This window comes from Molothrus ater, chromosome 11, assembly GCF_012460135.2.
Source record: "Molothrus ater isolate BHLD 08-10-18 breed brown headed cowbird chromosome 11, BPBGC_Mater_1.1, whole genome shotgun sequence".
Taxonomy (NCBI): Eukaryota; Metazoa; Chordata; class Aves; order Passeriformes; family Icteridae; genus Molothrus; species Molothrus ater.
The window spans coordinates 4,935,357-4,948,263 of record NC_050488.2 but is presented as its reverse complement, the minus strand read 5'-3'; the positions used below and the strand labels follow the sequence as shown (position 1 = coordinate 4,948,263).

Sequence of the window (12,907 nt, the reverse complement as noted above, 5' to 3'; positions counted from 1 at the left end):
AAGCTGAAAGTTAAATTTCTGTCTCAAACAACCAAGGACACATCCTGGACAATCAGAGATAGGTTCTTGTTGGGGCTCCTTTTTTTTAACAGTTGCTGCTTGTGTACCTACTCTGCTCTTGCTGCTTTTTTTGGTGAGCAGATTAAAACACGAATTTCCAAGCTCCTGAGGAGTCTGAGCTGTTGGGCTGCAGTGCCTGCTCAGGAGGAGACTGAGCAGCCAGGCAGTCAGGGGCTTGGTGCCTGCAAACCCAAAACACAGCTGTTGGGGCTAATTTTAGGGTTTCTCTAGTCCTGACGCTTGCCCCATGTTCCAGCAAGCTGTTTGTAAGCCATAAGCATTCCCAGGCATGTCCCTGAATTCCAGTGGGAATGTTAATGTGACCTTTCTCTAAAATTGTATTTATAGAGGCCTCTGAAATAATGAGAGACATTGGGACAGCCATCCAGTACCTGCACTCCATGAACATTGCACACAGAGACGTCAAGGTGAGCCCTCAAGGTGTGTGGGCTGGGGAAGAGAACTTATGGCAGGAAGAAACCTGGGCAGCAGTGATTTTAGCAGAACTGGGAGTGCAGTCAGATGGCCAAAGTGTCCCTGTTCCTCTGCCAGTGGGAGAAAGGATTTGCTCACTAGTTTGCTACTAGTCCAAGGTTGGAATATTCATGTGTGCTAATGCCTTCCAGTTGTGTACAGAATGCAGAAAAATCTCATGATAGTCAGATGCTTAGTTAAAGAGGTACTGCCCACTTGCAATCCATTAACTAGCAAGAAAATAGCACTCCTTCAAGTGAACCTGTAATTTATAGATGCCTTTATGTAGTCTTTGCTAGTTATTAATTGCTTTCAGTATCATATTTGTATTAAGAAAAAAAAAAACCAAGCAAAAAAAAAAAAACGAAAAAAAAAACCAAAAAAACCCCAAACAGCAAAACCCCCTTCAGAAAAAGGGGAAACTTCTGGGAGGAATAATACCAATTTCATGCATTTAACCCACTTCAATAAGAGTGTGAATATTTGGGAAAATAGGGAGATCTCAGTTACTGCCAGTGTTTAATGAGGTAAAGTTTGAACCCCAATCTCATTGTAGGGGTTTGCCAGAGTTTGTAGGGCCGTATTTTGTGTAGGGCTGTATTTTGTGTTCATGCTCTGAAGTGCACAGCACAAGCAAAGCCAAGCTCGCTGCACCCTGGCATTTCCAGTGCAGGGACACAGCAGGGGATGGAATGTGCAGGAGAGCAGTGCTTGTAATGATAGACTGAGACATCAGATCAATTCCACAGCTCTGAGCTGGTGGATTTTCTACAGATGTCTGTGTGTTTAGCTGGAGGGAGAGCTGACACATCATGGTGTCACCAGGGGGTAAACTGGGAAATGAGTTGAACTAATTGGAGATAATGGAAATACCCTGTTGTCCCTGTTCTTGGGCACAGGAGCTTGTATTTCCCTCTGTGCCACTTCTGCCTGTATGGAGTGTGGAGCAAGAGTGGAATTACCTCAGGTTTCAGGAGACAGAGGAGGGGGGAGCAGCAAAGGGCCTGTGTCTGTATCAGTTAATTTTGATGGAGCTGTGTCAGTTGCTCATGGGGGCTTTGGCTGAGGATTTCCCTTGTCCTGCCCCTGGGGTGCTTGAGGCACAGTGTGATGTCAGATCAGCTGCTGCCACCACACAGATGAGTCCCAGGAAGTGCAGGGAACTGGGAGAGGTTCAAGAAGCCAGACTGGATGCCCATTGGACAGGGTTTTGTGGCTTTCTCTCCCAAATAATCTTGCTAAGAAGGATGTTGATGCTTAGTCTGAGGAGAAATGCTGCCTGTTGGGAGGGAACTTGCTGTGTGTTTGGTGGGGATGTGACAGAAGTAAGAAGACCTAAATGGTGGTGGTGTGTTTGACCTGTCAGCTCATTAGAGACATCTCTTCATTGTCCTGTTTATCCTCTTTTGGTGACCTTCCAGCCTGAAAACCTGCTTTACACATCTAAAGACAAAGATACTGTGCTCAAACTCACAGACTTCGGCTTTGCCAAAGAAACCACTGTAAATGCACTGCAGACCCCCTGTTACACTCCTTATTATGTGGGTGAGTTATCCAAGACACATTTCTTCTGTGTTTCTGTCATTCCTTCCCTTGCAGTGGGTGGGAAATCTTCTATTCTGGGTGTAATGTGAAGTGTTAGCCTCCAGGATTTAAACTGGGACCCAATCCAAACCTAAAGTCTGGTTCCAGTACAGTTCAATGCTCCTGCTTTCTGCCTTGGTGGCGGAGGAAAAAGCCTTCACAGGAGATACAAATGAGGATATACAAAGAGAGAGAGGGAATTCCTTCTGATTACACTTGAAGCAATCCTGATATTTCCTCTGAATGATGCAATAAAAGCCATGATTTGAATTGAGTTTTGTGATATTTGGGAATTTCTGTGCTAAACTTCCCAAACTTAAATTAAAACAATAAGAGAGAAGAATTTTGCCTCAGCTGTAAAACTTCTTTAAGCTGGCAAATTGAGGAATTAGTAATAAAAAACCAACATGACTTAATCACAGCAGAATTTTTCCTTCATTTTATCCAAAGTTGAAGCACTGTGTGATGAATGCCACAGCAGACTGTCCTTCATGCACTCATTTCAGTCTTGAGTTAATAGTTATTCATTATATGGTTTGACTGGGGCAGTCAAACTTGGAATTTCTTTGCTGGAAAAAGGACTTAATTTGTTTGAAAAATTATTTCGCTGATAAAAGTTTGTATAGTTTTCTGTATTGAAAGAGACTTATTCACTGGAAGCAGATAATCACATTAGCAATACTCTTTTTTGATGCTTTCTTCTGTATTTTTTTGAGCTGGGTTTAGTGATAAAGTGTTAAGGAGTTTACACACGTATGTTTTTATGCCTTAATATTTGTGTATAAACAAGCTGACATTTCCCTTCTCAACACCTTTTTATAAACCAGCATGATTGCTCATATGTTTAAAGAATAATTTTCCTTACAAAATCAAGCTCCCTGGCAGTTTACCTGCCCCAGGGGACAAAAAAAATCCCCTCTAAATGTATCTCTGTCTAATTTTGTTACTTAGTGGAAAAAAATATAATGCTCTGGAGGCCAAAGAAAAATACAGTGCCCTGTAGCTGCTGGAGCTAAACACACCACCCAGGTATCATTCAAAATTTTATCACAGCTCCAGTAGGGCCTTTCTATTCTGATTGCTGGAACATATGCTCCTGCCTCTTTCAGTGCAGTGTCTCCCTGCACACATTTAGCTGTAGCTCCTTCTGCTTTTTGGTAATCTTAGTACTCCCTTGAGCAGAGAGACACCAAGGTGAGGAGTAGGGCATTTTTCCAGCTCTGTTTCTCCTTTTTAAAGCTACTTTAAATGCCTTTAGGAACTTGTCAGTCAAAAGTGCTACCCAGTTCCTGCAGTGAGTTGTGTTTTTTTAATGCCTCTGATACCTGTTGTTGAAGTGTGCTGCTACTTACAAGGTGGTGGAGATGAAGAGAAATACCTGGTACTCTGTTTACTTGTGATTTTAATCTTCCCCAGCCCCAGAAGTCCTTGGTCCTGAGAAGTATGACAAATCATGTGACATGTGGTCATTGGGTGTCATCACATATATTCTGTAAGTATTTGGAAAGGAACTTGTTAAATCTGCACTCACAAGTAATTGTTCACTGGGATCCTGCAGCCTGCAGTAGTATATAATCTTGAATAAAACTTTTTTAGAGGTGAAAGGACTCCCCTAGTTAAGAAAATTCTTTTGTCCACTCTTACAGCCTGTGTGGGTTCCCTCCATTCTACTCCAACACCGGTCAAGCCATTTCTCCAGGGATGAAGAGAAGAATTCGGATGGGGCAATATGGATTTCCTAATCCAGAGTGGGCTGAAGTATCAGAGGAAGGTAGAAATCCTCCCTGGTGCTGATGAGTGTGAGCATGGTAGTGTGCAGTGCTGCAGTGCTTACAAAGATACTATTTCTAAAAATCTGTCTGAGCTTTTGTTTCCCTTTCTTCTACCATTTAAATCAATTTTTTGTAAGGTGCTACAGAGAACAACTGGGAACCCAGATACCAGCCAGCAACCTCTGTGCTACAAAAAGTAAATGACTACTGAAAACCTTCTTTCAGAATCCAGCTAGTGCTAGTGAATGCTGATATTAAACCCTCTTGAAACAGAAGTCTCTAATCCTGAGAAAGGAGACAGCCTGGACAGCTCCAATGTAAGCTGAGCTGGAAGAAAGGCAAACTCTCTCAAGAATTTATTCAGTCTTTGCCCTCCTTGGTGATCCAGCCAGCAAGGATGGCAAGTTTTCATGCTAGCTTTTTGGGATGTGGGAATTTGCCAGCCGCCACTTAAATCAAGGTCAACAATTTATTTTGTATAAGTCATTGATGAAAAGCTGCTGGGCTCAAATCAGTGTCCTGAAAGTGGGTGTTTTTGATTCCCCCTTATCCTGACAGTTTCATAAGCTGGAAGTCTCACCTGCCTGTCATATTAAAGAGAAGGGTCAGCAATATCTGGGCTTATCTGTTTTTCTTACAAGCCCTTTATATTGCTGTGATCCTGGTTTTGTCTGCAGTTTAGCAGTAACAAATTCTCCTTGGACCCTGCTGTGCTCTGTGGCATCTTCACCCCTCACTGCATCTCATGGCTGTGTGCAGCACAGCCTGCTGAACATTGTTGAGGGAGATGTTTTAGTCATGGGTTTCTGGCTAAATATTTTCTCTGCTTTGGGTCTTGTTCATATTCCAGCAGTATAAACAGGCTAGAGGAGCTCAGTGAGAGAACATGCACTTGCACTGTGTGTAGGGTTTCTGTGTACTTGTGTGGATGGAGATAGGGGCCCTCTACCTTCCATCCTATAAAATCATCTCATCTGTGGGTGTTCTTTAGGCTGATGAGGCACCTGCAGGAGGTTGCTGCTTTTTTTCCCTGTATTGTGCTGTCCTTGTCCTTTGCAGCCTCTCTCAACAAATTAAACTTGTACCTTGGGCAACTTCTTACAAGCGTTTAGTCATCTTGCATGTGATGTTCCTAAAAGAGAACTCCTTTTTAGAAGTTCTTACAGGTTTCCTAAGGAAATTTTGTGTAAGTCCTCCTAAATAACTTCCTTTGGAAGCAGTGTTTCCAGTCTGTCCACCCACGTTAATGAAACTCTTGTCTACCCTCTCACCATCTCATATCTCAGTTATTAGTGCTCTTGCTTTGGCAAATCCCATGTTCACAGAAAGCTGCTGCAAAGCCAGTTTGTGCAATCCATTTATTTGACTTTTTTGGTCTTTTTAATGGCCTCTCAGTTGGCAAAGTTCATTGTTCTTTTTTTCCACAGCCTGTGCTAGTTGCTGTCTCCATCATTTCTTAAAACACCAGTTTATGTATTCATTCAGCCCATAATGCCCAGCTTGTTGCCATCTTTGAGGCAGGCAGCTTAGCAGCTTTCTGGCCCTGTGCTTCTCTTTTCCTCCAGTTGTTGCTCTCAAAGCAGTTGGTTTGGTGATGTAGAGAGCAGAGCTGGAATTCCCAGTCTTTTCTTTCCTTCTTGTCTCTTGTTTTGGATGTTTTCCTGTTTTGCCCCTTTAAACACAGTAACCTGCCCCACTGTATGTGGCTTCTTAACACAGTCACAGCAATTGGGAGGGGTTTTTTTTTCAGTTCTGCAAAATGGTGTTTCTTCATTCAGCAGGTCCTTGTGTTCCCAAGGTTATTTGGGAATGCAGTCCTAGACTACACCATGCCCTGTTGGTTCTGTTTTTCAGCCAAACAACTCATTCGCCATTTACTGAAGACTGACCCAACAGAGAGGATGACAGTCTCTCAGTTTATGAATCACCCTTGGATTAATGTGAGTCTTAGATCTCTTTTTATACCACAAATTGATTCTTACATGCAGAACTTGGGTACAGCTCCACACAACACAGCAAGAGAAGGGCTGTTATTACTGCTGGTCCCTTAATTAACCTCCTGTGCCCTCCTCAGAGGGTCACCTGCCTGTAAAACCACAATTCTTCTTGCTGTTAGCAGAGGACACACAAGGGGAGACACCCACAGTCGTGTCCTTGGAAGCAACAGCCGAAAATGTCTGTATGTTCTGTGAGCAGGCAGTCTCTGTTGACTCTGCAGCATATGCATGTGTTACTCTCTTTAAAAATATAAAAATAAACTCTGTGTGCTTACTTCATCAGTGCAGGATTTAAAGAGCTATTATTAGTGGTCTCAGGCACCATTGTGCATAGCTGTGTTAGGGTGAACATGCTCCTGTGCTCAGTGGGAATTCTCATCCTTGGCAGAGTTTGGAAATGCATGGGGGAGGAGCAAGGGTCTCTTTTTCCATGTGAGAGATTGCCAGGTAGGGTGGTACACAGAGCTATTTATGGTCCCAGTTCAGGTTTCATTCTATGACTTGGTTGAATTTACTTCTTAAAAGAAATTTTTGGGGAAAAAAGAAAAAAATTACTTTATTAATACAATATGGACTATTTCAAATAAGAGACACAAATCCCAGAAGCTACAAGACTGAGTTTCATGATACCTTCTCTGCTCTGTAGGTGTCCCTCAAAATAGTAGGTTATACTTCTCACATTTGTGTCTAAAAAAATACCAGTCTTGTTCTCACTGCCCAAAGAATCATCAGCCAGGAACAGAATCATTTCTGCTGTAGGATTCCCTTTGTTCCTGTAGTGCTGGTGTGTCTGTGCTGATCCTCAAAGCATGGGCAGAAGCAGAGGTGTGGCTGATTGTCCCCATTCCTACAATGCCTGCTGCAGGATCTGGAAGCCCTTGGAATGAAGTGAAATGCAGCTGTAGGACATCCTGATGGAGTAGAAAGGTGTTGTCATTCAGAGTTGAGAAACTGAGGTTGTAAAGATCCTGTAGAACAGACCCCAGACAATGTTTCTGAGTCTTTTTTAACCAAATAAAAATGTAATCACTGCTCAGAATAAATACCTCCAGCTTTGAGTGTCTGAAGCCCCAAGAAGGTGTTTCAGAAATCAGCAGGTGAGGAATTTCATGGAGTGAGTGCCTAATAGCTGAGGAAGCTGCCACCTACAGTGTCACTTGTTATTTGGAATATGCACAGAGCCAGTTAATGAGGAGCAGATTAGAGGTAATGTCTGCAGACTCTGCTGCACCTGCTCCAACTGGAGCCCTGCTCCAACACCCTTCCTGGAGGAAAGCTGCAGGTTGGCTTTCTTTTCTGCTGAACCTATAGCTCACAGGGGCAGAGGGAGGGAGAGGGAAAGACCAATGCAATAAATGTCTGTGTTCTCCCTTTTCCTAAATCCCAAAGTGGAAACATGTCTGGGGAGTTGCACAAGCAGCGGGGGAGGGTGCTTGTGGCTCTTTTTTTTTTTTCCCTCTTTTTTTTTTTTTTGAGATGGATGACAGAAGTGTTTTACTGTGAAGTAGGCAAAAACTGTCAGTTTAGGTGGAGCACAGACTCATTTTAGTTCCTTGTCTATAAGATTTTTTTTTTAACAATCAGAAGCTCAGAGCAGAAAGGCACCTTCCACAGGGAAGCAAGGACAGGGACAGCACTGAAACCAGTCTACTTGTTTTCCATTTCTCTTGTCCCAGCTGTGTTTGATAAACCTGTACCCTGGCCAGCTGGGGTCCTTGTCCAGAGGATGCAGGAGTCAGGATTTCTGCTTCACTTCTGTGACTGCAGCCCTGCTGCTCTGAGCCTGGGGGAACATAAGCACTGGTTCCAGTGTGGAGTTTGTTTTACAGGGATCTCCTTAGACTTTGTTGACATGCAGCTGTAGGATGCCACAGCAGCAAACAGCAAGCTTGGGTAGAAAGCATAAGGAAAATAGAGTATCCAAATGAAATTATAGTTTGGATTAGGGGCTGGCAAGAATTGCCATGATTCTTTCTGAGTTCAGTCAGGGAACTGTGCTTCATGCTTTAGAAATTGTCCCTTGTTCTAATGTAAAGCATCTCCTGATCTTTCATGGCAGGTGAGCCGAGATCTCAGTTTCATGTGGATGCTCTGTCTTCTGAGCTGTGTCTTGCTCAGAACAATTGTGTCATTTCCTCTTTGGGGCTCACTTAGTCTGATGAAGTGGTGATCTCAGTTAATGCATAGGTGCAAGAAAATGTCTCCTACAACAAATCCTAGGAGATAAAGGTCAAATTAACCACTTTAAGACATTGACTAATGAATAGTGAAATGACAGTTAAAATCTAAAACATGCATAAAAATTTATCCAACTCTGGTTGGATAAATTTTTCAGACTGGAAGGGAGTAGAATGAAAGAAGCTCAGCACTGATTTATCTCTCTTTTTGTTCTTTAAATATTGTGTGGGGAATGTAGTCCTTTTCTCCTGCACATGAGTTCATTTGTGGAGTGATTTGAAGCAGGAATAATGAGGGCCATTGGAAGACATTAGATCAAATTTTCTGCTCTTCATACACAGAGAAGAGCAAGAAATCACTTCCCAAATGTTGTTTTTCAGAACTTCTTTTGGTATTTTTCTTTATTCTCAGAGATCAATGTCAGTGCCACCAACTCCTCTTCACACTGCACGGGTCCTGCAGGAGGATAAAGACCACTGGGATGAAGTTAAAGTGAGTCAATCCAAATTCAGATTTCTTTAAGTTAAGTGTCCTAGGAGATGAAATGTGCTGCCTTGGATACTGTGGCTATTTTGAATACAATCATGTCAAACAAGGGTGCCATAAACAGGCTTGGTTAGAACAGCAGTGTATATGAGAACTGTTTAAAAAAGGAAGGAATTCTATTTGAGCTTCATTGGCAGCCTTACAGCTGCACCAGATACCAGCAATATGGTGTTTGTGATCAAAGGCATGAATGATGCTCCTGCTGAGCCTCTGCATGTACCCAGGGAGGAGAAGGACAGTGCTGGGGCAGTTTGAACTTCATTACAGTAAAGAATGTGATGAAAATGTAGGGGGACAGGTGGGAGGGCTGAGCTACATTCTGGTTTTCTGCAGTGCTTTTGAATTGTGGAACAGCACTGAATAACCTTCGTCTTGTTATGACATTTGGTGGGGGGAAGAGGAGAGAAAAAAATATCTTAATCTAAGCAGGTGCCTCACCTACTGTGTGTACCAATGACTGCTGAATGCTTCCTGCTGTAGGGCACACTGAAAACTCTTTCCTGCTGGCCTTTAACAGGTTGGCATGCTTTTACAATTAATTCTGAGTTTTCTGGACTTCAAATTCCTAGAATTTTGACAATTGCAACCTTCCTGTAGTGTATTTTATTCATTACTGATTTTATTTAAATCACTGATGTGTAATCTCAGCTGTTGAGCTATGTAATGGCAAAATGTTTTTGGGACCTAGGCAACATTTACCTTCTGAGTCAGAGATCAAGCAGATATTTTCACTTAGCTGCCTTATTTTCCATGTTTCTGAGAATTTCTTATGCTTGTGCTTCTGTGTAGGTCCCAGAGGTATTCCCTCAAGCTACCAACATAGTCATGATATTGAATTGTTTTTCCTTTTCTGAACCAAATGCTTAGACATTTGTTTACTTCAACAGATTTTTCTTTACAAACTTATTAAAAAGTTTAAAATGTTCCTGTACTTAAGCATTAATTCAAACTAAGGAGGTGTGTGAGTTTGAAGCACAAACTTTTAAAGATCTTTGCAGGGAGCTGCAGAGCCAGCCAGGGAGAAGTGCTGGGCACAGGGACACGTGGAATTTAGGCCAGCAGAACATGGTCCTGTGTGCTCCCTGTGAAATGCTGTGAGAACAGCTCCTGCTGACCGAGCCCCTGGTGGAAGGAGCCCCCAGTGGAGTGGTTGGTTCGTGGTGCAGAGCACACAGAGGGCTCAGCTCTTGCTGCCCGGGGGGACAGAGAGCTCCTTGTGTCCCTCCCCTCCGGGCTGCAGGGTGGGGTGGCCGTGCACTCACTGCCTCAGGGGGTTCACTGCCTTGCTTGCTTGCTTTCAGGAGGAGATGACCAGTGCTCTGGCCACCATGAGGGTGGACTACGATCAGGTGAAAATCAAAGACTTGAAGACGTCCAACAACCGCCTGCTAAACAAGCGCCGCAAGAAGCAGAAGCAGGCGGGCGCCTCCTCCGCCGCCCCGGGCTGCAACAACCAGTGAGGGCAGGAGCCAGCAGGGACTGGGGCTGCAGGGTAAAAGTTAAACAGAGCGAGTTACAATCATGGGATTGTCTCAGCCCACACCACAAAGGCAGTGAGACTGAAGATGCTGTCCTGCAAAGAGGGAACAGTGTGATAACGTTTTGATAACTTGAATCACTTTTGAAGACTTATGGATCTGACATGATTCTGTTGCACATTGCAAGGGAAGGTACAGTAATGCCAGAAATGTTACAGGTTTTTGCTTTGGCTTTAGCTGTGTAGGATAAGAGGAGAGAACAGGAGGCAGTCTCAGCACATTAATGCACTGAGGCTTTAAGAGCCATCTACAAGAGTAACTTCTGCTGCTGTTTTAAACTGGGGAATAGGAAAGTGCCAAGTGTTCTGCTAAGAGTGTTTTAGTAGTTTAGTAGAATTGGTAATAGTCTATATTTCCAAACTTACCTCCTATAGTTACAGAATATCACCTAAACTGTAAACAGATATTCTTGTTACAGGAAAAAGCATCCATACATTTCCATTTCCATAAAGTCTTCTGTGTAGTCTCATGTGAAGATTTGAGTTTGTCATGGATTCCCATTTGATAACATGTAAATTTTCTGAGCTGTAGCCACTATGTTGTATCTTTGCCACTGTCAGACCCCTCTCTTGTAATGTTTTCAATTTAACTGGTACTTAATGTGAAGAGCTTCAGTAAGGATTTAAGTAGTTGAAAGCATCCTGCAGAGAATATTGCTGTTCCCCTTGGATCCACAACCTCCAGGGTGTGCAGCTGGACATGCAAGGGATTGCTTTGAGGAGAGACTTCTGAAATTTGGGGAAGAAGTGGCAAATGCATGTTCTTTGAATGGACCCTGTAATCTGCCAGCATCCCTTCCTGATAACTATCTCCAGATCCTGTGCCTAAGATGTGCTGATCACAGCAAATTATGGGGTGTTTGGGTTGGTTTGTTTCCTGGGGTCAGGAGGGGGGAGGATGGTACTTTATTTATGGTGATTTGGTGGTGTTTCAGGATCCAAAGATTTTCACTACTTAAGGAAGATTAATTTTAAGTATATCCACCCATTGTTTTTTTCCTATTTTAATTCTTCTTATTTCATGGGAACCTGGCCTTGGTTTGCTGGTATGTTTTATTTTGTGATCAAAATATTTTATCTCACTGTATTTTGGAGTTTGGCTTTATTTTTAATTTAGGTGAAGCAAATATTTGTGAAAGTGTTATCAGAGTCTGGGATGAATATGATGTGCTTCCAGTGATGCAGGCCAATACACCTTTGAGGTAGGCACACAGTACTGGTGTGTTAATAGGCTTGCAATAGTGTAAAAAGACAAAAAGGAAAGCAGGGCTCCAGAGTGGATCTGAATTGTCAGATCAGAGTGACACACAGCAAAGCTCAGCTCAAGGCTTTGGACCTTGTCTGGGGAGCCCAGTTCCCAGCTTCAGAGTGGTGAATGAGACCTCAATTCTCCTTTGTGAACTGGCCCTAGGGTTTTGTAACATGATTTATTAAAATCAGTTTTTAACATTCCTTCTTCCTGTCATCCCTGGTTTTGTTGAGTTGTTGCAGAGTTTGCATTGCTTTGCAAGATGCATTGTGTTGAAGGTGACAGGGAAGGGGAGAAGGAAAGTGTTTCATGATGTCCTCATTCAAAGGCTGCCCAACTTTGAACATTTTATAAGATCACAAGGTTTTGGTTTTAAATATCCATCTCTGTAAAGTTGTGTTTATGAATTATTTCATGTTTCAGGTATCTTTGATTATAGCATGTCCTGTATGTTTTTGTTTTGCCATATTATTCCAATGAATTATGCAAATATTATTCACTACCTGCAAATGAAGAGTTGTGATGTGTTCAGGGTGCAACAGTTGGAATTAGAGCCAGGTCCAAGTTTCTGTCCCTTTATCTAATTTTTTTGAGGGAGGTATGACCATTATTGCTGCCATTCCATCTCTGTGCCCCAGCAGGGTGATGGATGTTCCCAGGGCAAGCAGTGTGTAGTGCACTGTCCTGTCTGCCTCAGGGACAGTGCCACTGAAACTGTTGCAAACTAACTTTTTTTCCTCTGCCTTGGCCAGGGTTGGAGCAGGAGTTCTCAGTTCCCACCTGGCTTGTCAGTTCATTCTGGAGCTCAAAGATGTGTCTGTTCCTGGGTGGTTTTCTGTAAAAAAACTGTAAAACACACCTGGGCCTGATTCCTTCCTGTGGGCTTCCAGTATTTGCTACAGATCAGAATCTGGAACTGAGGCACCTGGTACAGCACCTTCAGCTTTCTGTCCCTGTGTAGCAGGACAGTCCCATCTCATTAAACTCACACTAACAGTTCTTGCCTTCTACCCTGCAGCAGCAGCAGCGCCCAGGAATGCTGTAAAGCCCTGCAGAAACCAGAGGAGGGCCTCAAAATGGCAGACATGGAAGTGTATGCAAGTATTGGACCGAAGGGTTTGTGTTTATTGCACAGACGGAAGGAGGAGACTCCTTGGGAGCCATGGAACAGCTGCCTCAAACTGCTGCCCTGCTCCAGGCACTGCTGCCTTCTGCAGCCCACTGGAGCAGGACAGCTTGTGTTCTACCTGGCTCTGTGGCACCTGGAGCTGGGAGGGGCTGCCAGGGACCAGGTTTGGGGTGCAGACATTTCCCCAGCAGGGCCTGTGTGCCCCAGCAGGGCCTGTGTGCTCCATGGAGATGTGGGGATGGACGGAGCATCCGATGGGCTCGGCTCCGCCCGGCCCCCTGCACCACCTGTCCCCTGTCCTGCTGGCTCTGAGAGCTCCCCAAATCTGAGCCTGCCCTCAGCTCCCAAGTCTGAGCCTGCCCTCAGCTCCCCAAATCTGAG

The 12,907-nt window shown here is 43.7% G+C and overlaps 1 protein-coding gene across 3 annotated transcripts in view; it reads left to right on the top strand.

Annotated features, from left to right (window-relative positions):
- MAPKAPK3 (MAPK activated protein kinase 3) overlaps positions 1 to 11,907 on the top strand; it is a 47,114-nt gene extending 35,207 nt beyond the window's left edge. For all 3 annotated transcript variants that reach the window (XM_036391244.2, XM_036391245.2, XM_054516087.1), the window contains 7 exons: positions 409 to 488; positions 1,956 to 2,079; positions 3,535 to 3,610; positions 3,765 to 3,889; positions 5,745 to 5,830; positions 8,477 to 8,557; positions 9,913 to 11,907. In XM_036391244.2, coding sequence (XP_036247137.1) covers positions 409 to 488; positions 1,956 to 2,079; positions 3,535 to 3,610; positions 3,765 to 3,889; positions 5,745 to 5,830; positions 8,477 to 8,557; positions 9,913 to 10,071 — 731 coding nt within the window. In that variant the 3' untranslated portion in view covers positions 10,072 to 11,907. The remainder of the gene's footprint in view (positions 1 to 408; positions 489 to 1,955; positions 2,080 to 3,534; positions 3,611 to 3,764; positions 3,890 to 5,744; positions 5,831 to 8,476; positions 8,558 to 9,912) is intronic.
- Positions 11,908 to 12,907: the final 1,000 nt, after the last annotated feature.